Source organism: Vulpes lagopus, chromosome 8 (assembly GCF_018345385.1).
Source record: "Vulpes lagopus strain Blue_001 chromosome 8, ASM1834538v1, whole genome shotgun sequence".
Lineage (NCBI taxonomy): Eukaryota > Metazoa > Chordata > Mammalia > Carnivora > Canidae > Vulpes > Vulpes lagopus.
In genome coordinates this window covers 100473897-100486618 of record NC_054831.1, presented here as the reverse complement: position 1 = coordinate 100486618, position 12722 = coordinate 100473897, and the positions used below count along the sequence as shown (strand labels likewise).

Sequence of the window (12722 nt, the reverse complement as noted above, 5' to 3'; positions counted from 1 at the left end):
AAAAAAATAAGAAAAGTAGAAAATACAGCACTCAAAATTCTCAGCTTTATGTGCTTACAGGATTTATATACCTCAAGTTGCTTTATTTCGTGTAATCTAATTATATTACTTATGACTTACGTTAAAATCTTGGTGTATATTGATTCATGTAATAATCTAGAAAATTGTCTCAAATAACTTGATCCACATAAAGTTCCCTGGAGGTTCCTTAAAAGCATTTATTATTAAGTTAAATAAGTTTCTTCTCTAAAATCATGTACTACATCAAGATACTTACCTGCGCTGGAGCAGAGAAATAACAAGAATCCCAAAGATGTCCTTTACTGTAAGTATAAAGTAGAGGGAAACTAAACAAAGCTCAAAAGACTGTTTTGCCAGAGATCAATATCAACCAAGTCCTTTGAAGGCATGTCTGCATAGACTAATTTTTAAAGTTGTCCTAATCCAAACCACATTGGATTTAAAAACTAAAGTTAGTACCCATCTTATAATTAGGGAATCTGAAAAAAAAATCACTTGCTTTGGACCATGGATATTGCTAGAATAAGAACTCAGTTTTATAAAACAGACTACATAGACTGAATTTACTTGTTGTCTAAGTTGTTAACTGGTTATTAAACTAGATACTAGTCTCTTGTCAACTGCTAGATGACTGATACTTATAATACAATTTTGAGTTCTTCATTTTTTAGCCATTAATATTTGTTATTTAACTTTTCTCATACAATTGTCTGTTACATTATAACTCCATGGAATAGGTATAATCCAATAGCGGGAATTTATGCAATAAAAGGTTCTAGCAAGCCACTTATGAAATACTACTGCAATGTAGTTGTTAATTGATGATGAGAACTGAGGAGCATCCTACAAACTGAATACTGTGTTTGTTTTTTACCTTAAGAATAAGTTTTAAAAGGAAAGCAAGAGAACTTTTGTAACTTCTCTCCCTGTACTGCATTTTGTGAGCATCCCAGAAACATATATAACAATGTTATAAAATATTTTGGAACCTATGTCATTCAATATTCTTTTTTTTTTTGTCATTCAATATTCTTATGGCCTTCACCATTTCTCTGTCCCCTGAAAAATGCAAAAAAAGTCTTATCTATAAATTATAAGAATACTCAAAGAAATCTGAAATAACATGTAGCAGTACACTAAGAGTTTTTATCTCCAGTGTTATTTTGTATTTTATGAAGTAAATATAGTCCAGTATACTTTAATACTCTAATATACTTCAAATGCATAATCCTACTCCTACATTGTTTTTTTCCCCACTGAGTTTTGTGTATTTTTGGACAGATAATCCTTTTTCTGCCAGTAAGTGATTTTGGGCAAGTCAGCCTCCTTAAGGTTCTGGTTTCTTCCATGAAAAAATGAAGCACTTAGACCACATGAATTTCAAAGTCTCTCTGAGCTTTTAGATGCAGCTCTGTGATTGTATAAAATAAATGTAAAATCAAATTTTAATAGTATTTTACATCAATAATGCTAAATTTCCAACTTGAAATGGTAAATTTTAAGATTTGGAATTTTTTTAAGTGTTGTCATTAATTGAAACTATGGGGAACAAAATCAGTAATTGCTGGTCAGTAATACATTGCTCAGTTATTCCCATAGGAAAATAAGTGCAGGCATACATATTATACACAGCTACTTGTAATAACAAAAATGTGAAACTGGAGATTATTTGGCCCAAATTGTGACTTTTGTATAGGTGAAGTCCTAACACAATTGGTATATCAATATACAAATAGTGGTCTTCAAAATCAACTAAGTAAGCCATAAACTGTTAGCTAAAATATTCTCTCCCTCAAGTGTATTTTATTATCAGTAGCCCTGCTCCCAGGGTTGATACTGTTTTATCAGTTCAGCCAACTGTCTCTGGTTCACCACCTTGGACAGAAAGATTTTTTCCTTCATGGTAATTTTCATAAAACTAAATTATCTTTCTCAATGTCCTACCTTAATATTTATTAGACTTTAAGTCAGAATGCTCTGCCTTGGGCAGCCCAGGTGGCTCAGTGGTTTAGCGCTGCCTTCAGCCTGGGGCCCGATCCTGGAGACCTGGGATCGAGTCCCACGTCGGGTTCCCTGAGTGGAGCCTGCTTCTCCCTCTGCCTGTGTCTCTGCCTCTCTCTCTGTGTGTCTCTCATGAATAAATAAATAAAATCTTAAAAAAAAAAAAAAGAATGTTCTGCCTTATAGGCAAATTTTTACTTTCTCTTGCCTAATTTTTTAAAAAACATTTTATTTATTTATTTGACAGCACACGTAGAGGGACCAGCTGAGCAGGGAGCCTGATGTGAGACTCAATCCTAGGACCCTGAGATCATGATCTGAGCCCAAGGCAGATGGTTAAAAGACTGAGCCACCTCAGTCCCCCTCTTGCCTAATTTTTTTTGGACAAATGATAATCACCCAGTACTTCTCTCTCTTTTTTTTTTTTTTAGATTTTTATTTATTTATTCATGATAGACAGATTGAGAGAGAGAGAGAGGCAGAGACACAAGGCAGAGGGAGAAGCAGGCTCCATGCCCGGAGCCCGACTCGGGACTCAATCCCAGGACTCCAGGATCACACCCTGGGCCAAAGGCAGACACTGAACTGCTGAGCCACCCAAGGATCCCCCCAGTACTTCTCTTAAAAATAAATAAAAATTCTTTTATCTTGTTACAAATACTGAAAATTGGCTGAATGCAACTACCATGGAAACAAAGATGAATTTGACTTTTTTTTCCTCCAGTATCTCTATTTCTTTCCTTACTTGTAGTAACCAGAATAGAACACAGAATTCTGTAGTTTAAGTAATGTACTCATTCGTTCAATAAATTTTTGTTGTTTTTTTACTACATGTTAGATGCTGTTGTAGACATTCAACATTTCTAATAGAACATTCTGTGATGATGGAAATGTTCTTTATCTACTCTGTCCACTATATTGGGCATTAACCTCGTGTGGCTTTGGAGCTCTGGAAATGTAGCCATTGGGTTTGAAGAACTAAATTTCAAATTTTAATTAAATTTAAATAGCACATTATTGCTATATAATGCTATGTATTGATTATTAATATATATTATTAATATAATGTATTAAATTAAATATATATGTATTTTTAAAAATCAGTTTCATAGATAATAGAGGACAGTTTGGTGGTTGCCAGGGTTTGGAGAATGGGCCAACTATTTTTGGTTTTGTCTTTTTAGTTTAGATAATTTTTTAAAATAAAGGGTATTAAAAATTCTTACAAGAAATTTTTTAAAAAATGCTCAGGGCCATCATCTATAGGAAGAGATGATAAATGTGCATCATTTACTGTGGAGAGAAACCTATCTTTCTAGGGGTGCTTGTTGATTGCTTTCCACATTCTGGAAGATTTGTGTGTCCTTCCAAGAATTCAGTATCTTTACCATCATCCAGGGCTGGCAGGAACTTAGCTTTCTCCAGGATTTTGGAAGGTTATAAATGCTGTCCACACTACATTTAGATCTCTGCAGTTGCATAAGCCTCATTCCTACATGTGAGCATTCCATATTAACAGTGATATTAGCTAATTTTGCTAAAAGCCTAATATGACACTACCATTGTTCTAATCACTTTATGTGCCCTGCTAGAGGAATGGTGTTATTATTCCCATTTTATAGGTAAGAAAATGGAGATCCAGAGAATTTAAGCAATTTACCCAACAGTTACTAACATTTACAGAACTCTTTCCATGTATCAGATAACTTTCTACTCCCTATGTACTGTTCTTCACATTATCTTTATTTAATCTCACATGCTATAGGCTGTATTATTATTTAGCTTTTTATTTAGAGGAAGTTAAGGAGCAGACAGGTCAAATTACTTACTCAGCATCTCAGTTTCTATTCAGGTCTCAGTTCTCAACCATCATGCTATCCTGCTTCTCAGGATATATTTTGCTAGAATAAGTTGATTATTTGTGCACTTAGATTTGTTGCTGAATTTTGCCCTTCAAAGCATAGATGAATTGCCTAAAATGAGTATGATGCTATGTTCATAATTCTTAAAATAAATAAATAGCCATACGTGCATCTCTTGGTGTTATATACTGTTGAGAAGAGATAATTACTAAAGAAGTAATTTGAAAAATAAACAGGGTAATTTAAAATAATGGTAAGTGCTAAGAGGGAACTAACACAGGAGGATGTAATCTCTATTACATCTGGAGTTAGCAGTGGGAGCGTGGGAAGTAACGGGGAGTACCCTTTTCAGAATAAGGGCAGTCAAGAAAAGATCTCTGATAAAAGGACACTTGATTGAGACTGAATAATGAGAAAACAGTAACATAAGTAATTGAGAGAATAATATTCCCAGAAGGACCAGCAATTGCAAATGCCCCAAAGTGGGAACACACTTAGTGTACTGAGGAAAAGAAAGAAGTCCAGTGGTCTGGACCAATTTGTGCAAGAGAGAATAAGACTGGAGAAGGAGGCAGGGGTCAGATCACAAAGGCCACTGCTGACCAGAATTAAGGAAAGTAGGGAAGTAGTGCAATCATTTAAACAAAAAAGTGACATGATGTGATAATATGTTTTGTTTTTTTTTAAAGCACTCTGAATGTTTACTAAGGACTGGGTTTGATTATAGGTAGAAAAAAAGTAGAAGCAGAGAGGCCAAGTAGAAGCTATACCTTCCATTTGCCTGTTTCATCCGAGGTGGTAGCCATGAAAATAGTCAAAAGTGAAAGAATACTGGATATGTGGAAGTAGTGTAATAAATTACTTTCTAAGCATCTAATGTCAGAATACCATTACATTTTAACATAAAGTTGAATTTTATGTAACAATCTGACATTGCTGCCAGTTATTCAACTCTAATAAATGTTTCTTATTGTTATTCATATACACGAATGACTTTCAGAGCATCAGGATGGTGTGTCAGAATTTGATAATTCAGAAAAATGCCCCAATAAAGGCCTAGAAAGGCTTGGTTTAAAAAAAATAAAAAGGCTTTCTTTCTTTTTTCTTTTTTTTTACCATATTCTGTGAATAAGATTTATCATGTTAGAGTTATGAGCTGATTATGTGATGTCTGTGTCTCGATAAATTATTCCTGGCTTTCTACTTCCATGCAGTATGTGTGGTTTACTGCAGAGTAAAGCTGAAAGAATTCCAATACACATGTTCATGCAGGGACTATACACATGGCTAGTCAGCGTATGTAAGAGTTTTTTGTACCCTGTCCCTAGTATCTTGGCATTACTTTTATTATGTCTGCAGGACTCGTGTAGATGAAATGCCACAACACATTCTTTTACTATTGTAGCCTCAACCAGCCTTTTTTTTTTTAAGTAAAAGCAATTACCATCATAAAAATTCCTTACTGGGGAACTTTCCATATTGCGTTATCATTCCTTGAGTCTAATAATAGTGGAATATAAAGAAAAAATTTTTAATGCTAAAATATCTAAAAAAGACTTTTGAGGTCTCTTTAATGAGAAACACTAGGATTCTGGAGGAAGAGAAATAAGAAAAAAGGAAGTAAAATCAAGTCTTCTAGACTCCTGGTACATATTAGAGGTTTATAAATCTTTGCCTAACTAAAGATAATTTGCAAATCACATGCACCTTCGCCATTGTCTAAACAGTTAAAGAACCCTCCGTCTGTTATCTGTTGGAGAATGCTAATGCCTATAATTGGTCATTGCCGGACCCTTATGTGTTTCTAACCTGATAGCTCTATCTGCCTAAAAGCTAATTCTGTGTTTTCTGTGAAATCTTGCAGTGGTGTTATCAGGGAGATTGTGTTCCTTTTGGCACTTGGCCCCAGAGCATAGATGGGGGCTGGGGTCCCTGGTCACTATGGGGAGAGTGCAGCAGGACCTGCGGGGGAGGCGTCTCCTCATCCCTAAGACACTGTGACAGTCCAGCGTAAGTAGCTAAAGTAAGCCGAAGCCAACAAAAAGACACAGTTGGAAATGATTCAAAGCTGTGGTTTCACATGTTATCTGTAAAAACGTTTCACTAGTGAGCCAAGTGTTTGTCTTCTGAACAAGCAATAGGCACAGGAAAGTGGAAGAGCCTTGTTAGACTATTTTTTTCCTTCCCCCTCACTGTGTAACTAAAAATAAAAGAAAAAGAAAAAAAAAAAAAAGCATTGTGTATCTATCCCAGGTGTAGCCAGACTTTTAATCTAGTAATAATCAGATAGATTTCCTCCTCCAAAAACTACTGAATTATGGATGAATCCAGGTCTGATCTTAGCTACATTACCATTATTCCCAGGAAACCTAAGGTCTTTTCACATGTCACATAAAATTATTACTGCTACATTAGTATTAAAAGGACCAATGAGAGCACTTCAAGGGTTGAAATGCCTTGATTCGCATCACAAATCACAATGAAAAGAATAGTGCCCATGTGTTAAAATAGTTTCCATTCACATGCCCCTATTAATCATCTTCCGGAGTTGCCACCACTTTTCTCCCCATGACTATTTTATGCAGGTCGGACTGTTCCTCTCCCACCACTCTTTTTCTCCGGTCAGAGCCCCCCTGGCAAAAGGCCAGCCCCATCAGTATTCTTTGGTAGCCTGTATTGCCTCGCCCTCCCACCAGTGCCCGTTACAGGTGAACCAGTCCCCCAGTTGGACCTTCCTATTCGCCCCGAGAGGAAACTGCTCCTTAGCTCCTGCATATCAAGTGCTCCCCCTTTTTGTCTAGAGCTCAGGTTGCAGCCCTTCTTTCTCAACTAATAGCGTTATCACTTCTGCTTTCCCCCCCCCCCCCCCGCCCTTCCTGGTGTAAAAGATAGTCAGCTTTAATTTTTTATTTTTCTCCTCTTAACTCAGGATCCCTCTTTGGTTCCCCTCTCTACACATCTCTTTTCATCTCTTAATTTTTTTTAGCTTGAAATTATTTCCCTTTGCACTCTTTCTGTGTTTCCATGCTCCAGCTTTCTTTCCATTATTATCATTCTGCTAAACAGAGCTAGCTCACTGTCACCCACTCATAAACTAGTCATGCTACCACCATCCCCACGCCCTTGTTTTTGTCTGACCAAACCATTTCTCCCAAGCTGATTTAAGCCAGGCCATTCCTTTTCCTTTTTAGAATCACTATTCACTGGCATTCAAAGTATATTCAAAATATAACTAATTATTCCATTGACTACCAGTGGGCCAAAACTATAATTACACTTGACCTTTTTCAAGCAAGTACAGAATAATTACCTAAGTTCAACTGCAAGCTACTGTAAATTAGTAACCAAAAATATAAATCTCTGTGATAATAAGTAATATAAGAGAATGACTTGGACTTCTTTCAAAAAAAGAAGTTAGTTTTTTCCATTTAAAATAGCACGCCCAAATGATAACATATGGCTTTCCCTGATGTTAAATACTTGAATTTATGTAATCAAATTTTGGACATCTTATTTTTTCATTGATTTGAGTGTATTACACGGTATTTATGTAATGCAAAGCCCTGATATTTAGATGTAATTTTTCAAACTTCACGTAATGAGATAGAAATTCATTTCTGTATTATTTAGTTTGAACTGAAGCTATTTCCAGAGAGTTATTTAGTATGCTTTCGTTACCAGTCTGGAAAAAATAGTAAACTTAACATTTCCTACTTGATAAACAGATAGCATCAGATTATGTGTTGTATTGAATACAATTCAAATGGTTTTTCATTATAAGTAAGTGATTTTTAAACTTATGGTGTTGAAGTAAGCACATACTTAGTATGATAATTAGAAAATAAATTTATTTAATTGAATTTTCTTAAGAACATAAATCATGACAATTAAGTCTTATAAAGTTATCCATAGCAAACTGCCCTAGTTTTTATGTTCAACAACCATAATCATTATTGCTAACAATATTTTAATAACTAGAAAGATGTCAAATTTTGTATTTTCCTAAAATAAATGCTAATATGTTTTGGTCAAGCAATATATGTACTCTCTCAATATATATACTATATATTCACATGTTAAACAAAATGTGTTTTCAGACCTTCAGGAGGTGGAAAATATTGCCTTGGGGAAAGGAAACGGTATCGCTCCTGTAACACAGATGTAAGTAAAACCAAACTTTGCTTTGAAAAATTAGCTTACATTTCCCCTAGAGCAGGGAAATTTTTAAAACTCTAAGCTATTTGGTCATAAATCCATGTGTATGAAAGTCACATGAATTTTTTAAATTGTTAGTAGTGAATGGAACAGGTCTCATTCCAAAAATTCCATCAATAGAGGACAAGGGGAAGGTCCAGCACTAGGAGCAAATACAATCTCCCTTACAGGTAGCAAGAGAGAATCATAGATCCCTCAGAATGACTTGGCCCTCAACACTCACCCCTATGCTACCACTATCTTTCCTGAGATAAATAAGATTTATCTTATCATGCCCATAAAATAGGATTATTTTGTTTTTGCCACTGTAAGAAGCCCCAGATTCCCACATCATTACTCATCTCTTGCCATCCAATCCCATGAAGTTCTACATATCACATCTTCTGTTTCGTATCTCTGCCCAGCTACTGAAACTTTTCTTCTGTGCCCTTAGGAATTGATGATCCATTGGCAGCAAAATCCCTTATATCATGATGTCTGTGAATTTTCTTTCTCTTTACTTTGTTGTTCTAATGGAAACTGGCTGTCCTCTAATGATACTTATAATAAACTTTAGCCCTCTAAAGGGCTCCCTTAGCTCTTGAGTGGAAGTGGATTGACTTTTCTTTATACCTTGTTACCTCTTTCAGACCATTCTTCCCTCCTACCTACAAATTACACATTTCATTTCATGTCATCAGACTGTTAGACAGTATTCCTCACTGTCATGCTCTCCCACTCCATTCCTATCTTTATTCTTGGCTATTTCATAAATATATATTTTTCCAGTATCTTCTCCTCTGGATTTTTCTGTAAACATGAAAACATATTGTTATTTCTCCTATCTTAAAAACAAAACAAAACAAAAACATCTGCCAGTTCTTTTCCCATTTCTTTTCTTCATTTTGAAACAAAATTCCTTAAAAGAGTTATATTTACTTCCAGATCCAATTCCTCTTCTGATTTTTTCCTTAAATCATTCCTGTCAGATTTTTGCCTCTATCATTCTACTAAAAAATGCTCTTGTCAAGTCATGAATAATTTCCATGTTGCTTAATCCAATAGTCAATTCTGAGTGTTCATCTTAGTTGATAGTCACTAGGCTTCCATAACACTACAACTTTTTGGTTGTTCTTTTCTAATGCTACTTGTTTTTTCTTATTCTCCTTTGCTGGGTCCAACTGTTTTCCCGTACTTCTTAGAGTGTCCAGGACCTAGTCATTGGCCATTTTTTGTGCCAGTATTCATTTTTTTTTAAAAAAGATTTATTTATTCATGAAAGACACAGAGAGAAAGAGGCAGAGACAGAGGGAGAGAGAAAAGCAGGCTTCCCGCAGGGAGCCTGATGTGAGACTCAATCCTAGGACCTATGACCTAGGATCATGACCTGAGCCAAAGGCAGACACTCTACCACTGAGCCACCCAGGCACTCCTCACTATCAGTATTCATTTCCTTGGTGATCTCATCTAGTTTCATTGCTTTCAATAGCATTCATCTGTCATTTGACCCCCAAATTTATATTTTTAGCTCATATTTCTTTCATGGATTCCTGACTCATATTTTACCATTGATTAGACTTAATAGACATCAAATATTTAATATGTCCAAATGTTATCTCTAAAACATTTCATATACCTGTACCTCCAACAGTTTTTCCCATCTCATATGTCAACTCTCTCTGCCTCAAGCCAAAAACTTTTGAGTCATTCTTGATTGCATTCTCTCACAGCTCATATCCAATCCCTCAGGAAATTCCATTGGCTTTGTCTTCGAGATATATCCTAGATCTGCCTACTTCTCACTGCCTCCACTGTTACTACTCTGTTTTTCACTGGATTACTCTGAAGAGCTTTTTCAGTGGATTTCCCATTCCTACTCTTGTTCCCTACAGTTCTCAATATATGAGGCAGAGTGCATCTGATTATATCCTTTACTCAAAACCTTTCAGTGGCTCCATTTTACTTTAATCCAAAGTCCTTAGAAAGGCCTGCAAAGACTACACAATCTAGCCCTCCATTAGTTTTCTGAACTTATATCTTGTTATTTCTTCCTCAGTAACCCTGCTCTCGCCACACAGGTCTCCTTGTACATACCAGGCAGGCTCCCACCTTAGGGCTCTTGCATTGTCTGTTTCCTTTACCTTATATACTCTACTCCTAAAATATTTACATGGCTTACTCTCTTACCTCACCTTTATTCAACTGTCACCTTCTCAATGAGGCCTAGCCTGATACTGCCTTTAAAATTGTTACCTTTCCTACTCTCTACAACCCTAAGACTCCTTATCTTCCTTACCTTGTTCTATTTCCCACCATATCTACTTCTAATATCCTCTGTAGCTTATTGATTGTATTTATTTTTATGTTAAACTTGCATCTTGAAGTAATAACATGTAGCTTCAATTACAATGATCATTTCAAGCTACCAGTATTATTTATTCATTCACTCGACAAACAATTGAGTGCCTGCTATATATCAGACTGTTCTAGAGTGATAAAGACAATATCTGGTCTCAAGGATCTTATAATTTCCTGGGAAATCAGTTAAGTACAGAAAATCACCACTCAGAGTAATAAATGTATGACTTGATAGAATAAGTATGGGATGCTATAAAAGCACATAGAATGGGCACATAGCCTAATTAAGGATTTAGGGATTTCTTCCCATAAGAAGGTAAAGATATGAAGGGCAAATAAGAGCTGACCAGAAGAGAAGAAAGTGGCAATGAGAGCATTCCAGGTAGAAGGAGAATTAAGTGCAAGGCTTCTAAGTTAAACAGCCTGATCTATACCTGTAGGTAGTAAGACACCATGCAAAGACTTAGCCTCAGATTTATACTTTAGAGGAGAATGGATGAAGCTGAGACTACAACAGAAAGATAAACAGATCAGAAAGAATTTAAGGGTACTCATGGAAATGACCGAAGTGCTGAGCCATGCACTCTGCATTGGGATGACAGTGGAGTCTAAAGAGGGCTAAAAGGAGAAAATTAAGGGCCTAACTTAAAAAAAAAAAAAAAACATAAAAAGTGAAGAACTGATGTAGTAGGAAAAGCAAGGTGAGACAGATAGAAGGGGTGAGTATCAGAGAATGGCATGTACTTGAATTTCATATATGACAAGTGAGACTTTTCTCAATGATGACAAAGCTGCGGTGTGGCCAATGGAATGCATACCTAGCCTTGGGCAGACATGAAGGAGTTCAGGGATCATCAAGTCTGGGGAGTCTTCTATGCAGTTGTTGAGGTCACTCAGGATGATGTTAAAACCTGGCATATAGAGTGTGACTGTGAACCAGGTATCAGGTAATAAGTGAGAGAAAATGACCATGATAAGATTAGTAGGAATGATGAAGCCAGATAGTGATTTGGATGAATTGCGTGAATTTCAGAATAGAAGTATTACACAAGGGTAGAATAAATAAATAACTACTGTATGTCAGATGGTGTTAGATAGGAGTGAGAAAGCCAACCCCGTGTTTAAATTCACGTGTTTCTGTTGTTATATACTTAGAGGGGAGAGGCACATTTTTGGGCCTTAATAAAATAGGTCCTATAATACACATAATATATGATAAATAAAAAGAAAAAAAGTAATAGACATATCAAGCTTGTTGCTTTTTACCCATGAACTTTGTTTTAGTTGCTCAAAATGTAGAACTTGCTATATTGGTGGGTAGACATTTCTGTTGCTAGCTTTGTCTTCTATTTCAGCTTTCAGCATGAAAAGTTAACATAACTATGTCATGGAAATAGATTTTTTTTTCACAAATGTAGACTCCATTGTTCAGAATATGAGACAATTCAGTTATCACACTGAAACTTATTTTCATGCTAAGTTAATAAAATTGTCTGAGCATAAGTTTATAAGGTGGGGACTTTTATTTAAAAAAATTTTTTTTTTACTTATTTATTTCAAGGAGAGAGAGGGAAAGGAAACTCCCCACTGAGGAGGGAGCCCAATGTGGGGCTTGATCCCTGGATCCTGGGATCATGACCTAAACCAATGATACACTTAACCAACTGAACCACCCAGGTGTGCCTAGTGGGGACTTTTAAAGCATAATCTAATATATGAAAATTTAAACTTTCAGAACACATAATCTAGCTGCACTGTACAAGAAGAACTTTCTTGATTGATAGAGATGTTCTATATATGCATTGTCCAGTTTGGTAGCCACTAGCCAAATTAGTTATTGAGCACTTGAAATATGGCTAATGTGGGGGCACCTGGTTGGCTCAGTCAGTTAAGTGTCTGACTCTTGATCTCACCTCAGGTCTCGATTTCAAGGTCATAAATTCAGGCCCTGCATTGGGTTCCATGCTGAGCATGGAGCCTACTTAATAAAAAAAAAATAAAAATAAATAAATAAATAAATAAATAAATAAATAAATAAATAAATAAATAAAATAAAAATATGGCTATATAAATGAAAAGCAGCACTTTTAATTTTAATTAATTTAAATTTGAATAGCCACATGTTGCTCCTGACAACCATATTGGACAGCACTGAGTTATACAGTCTAGCTGTGCAGTAGAAAAATAATAGTTATAAAGAAGACTGTAAATATTCTATATAAAATTCGCAAAACAAATCCATATTAGATCATTTTGGAAACAAATGTAGAATATTTCCATTTTTTG

At 35.5% G+C, this 12722-nt stretch overlaps 1 protein-coding gene across 1 annotated transcript in view; it reads left to right on the top strand.

The window, feature by feature from the left end:
- Positions 1-12722, top strand: part of ADAMTS6 (ADAM metallopeptidase with thrombospondin type 1 motif 6) — a 278857-nt gene that overhangs the window by 181963 nt on the left and 84172 nt on the right. Inside the window, exons 12-13 of the mRNA XM_041767368.1 lie at positions 5749-5894; positions 7982-8045. Of these exons, the coding sequence (XP_041623302.1) occupies positions 5749-5894; positions 7982-8045 (210 nt within the window). The remainder of the gene's footprint in view (positions 1-5748; positions 5895-7981; positions 8046-12722) is intronic.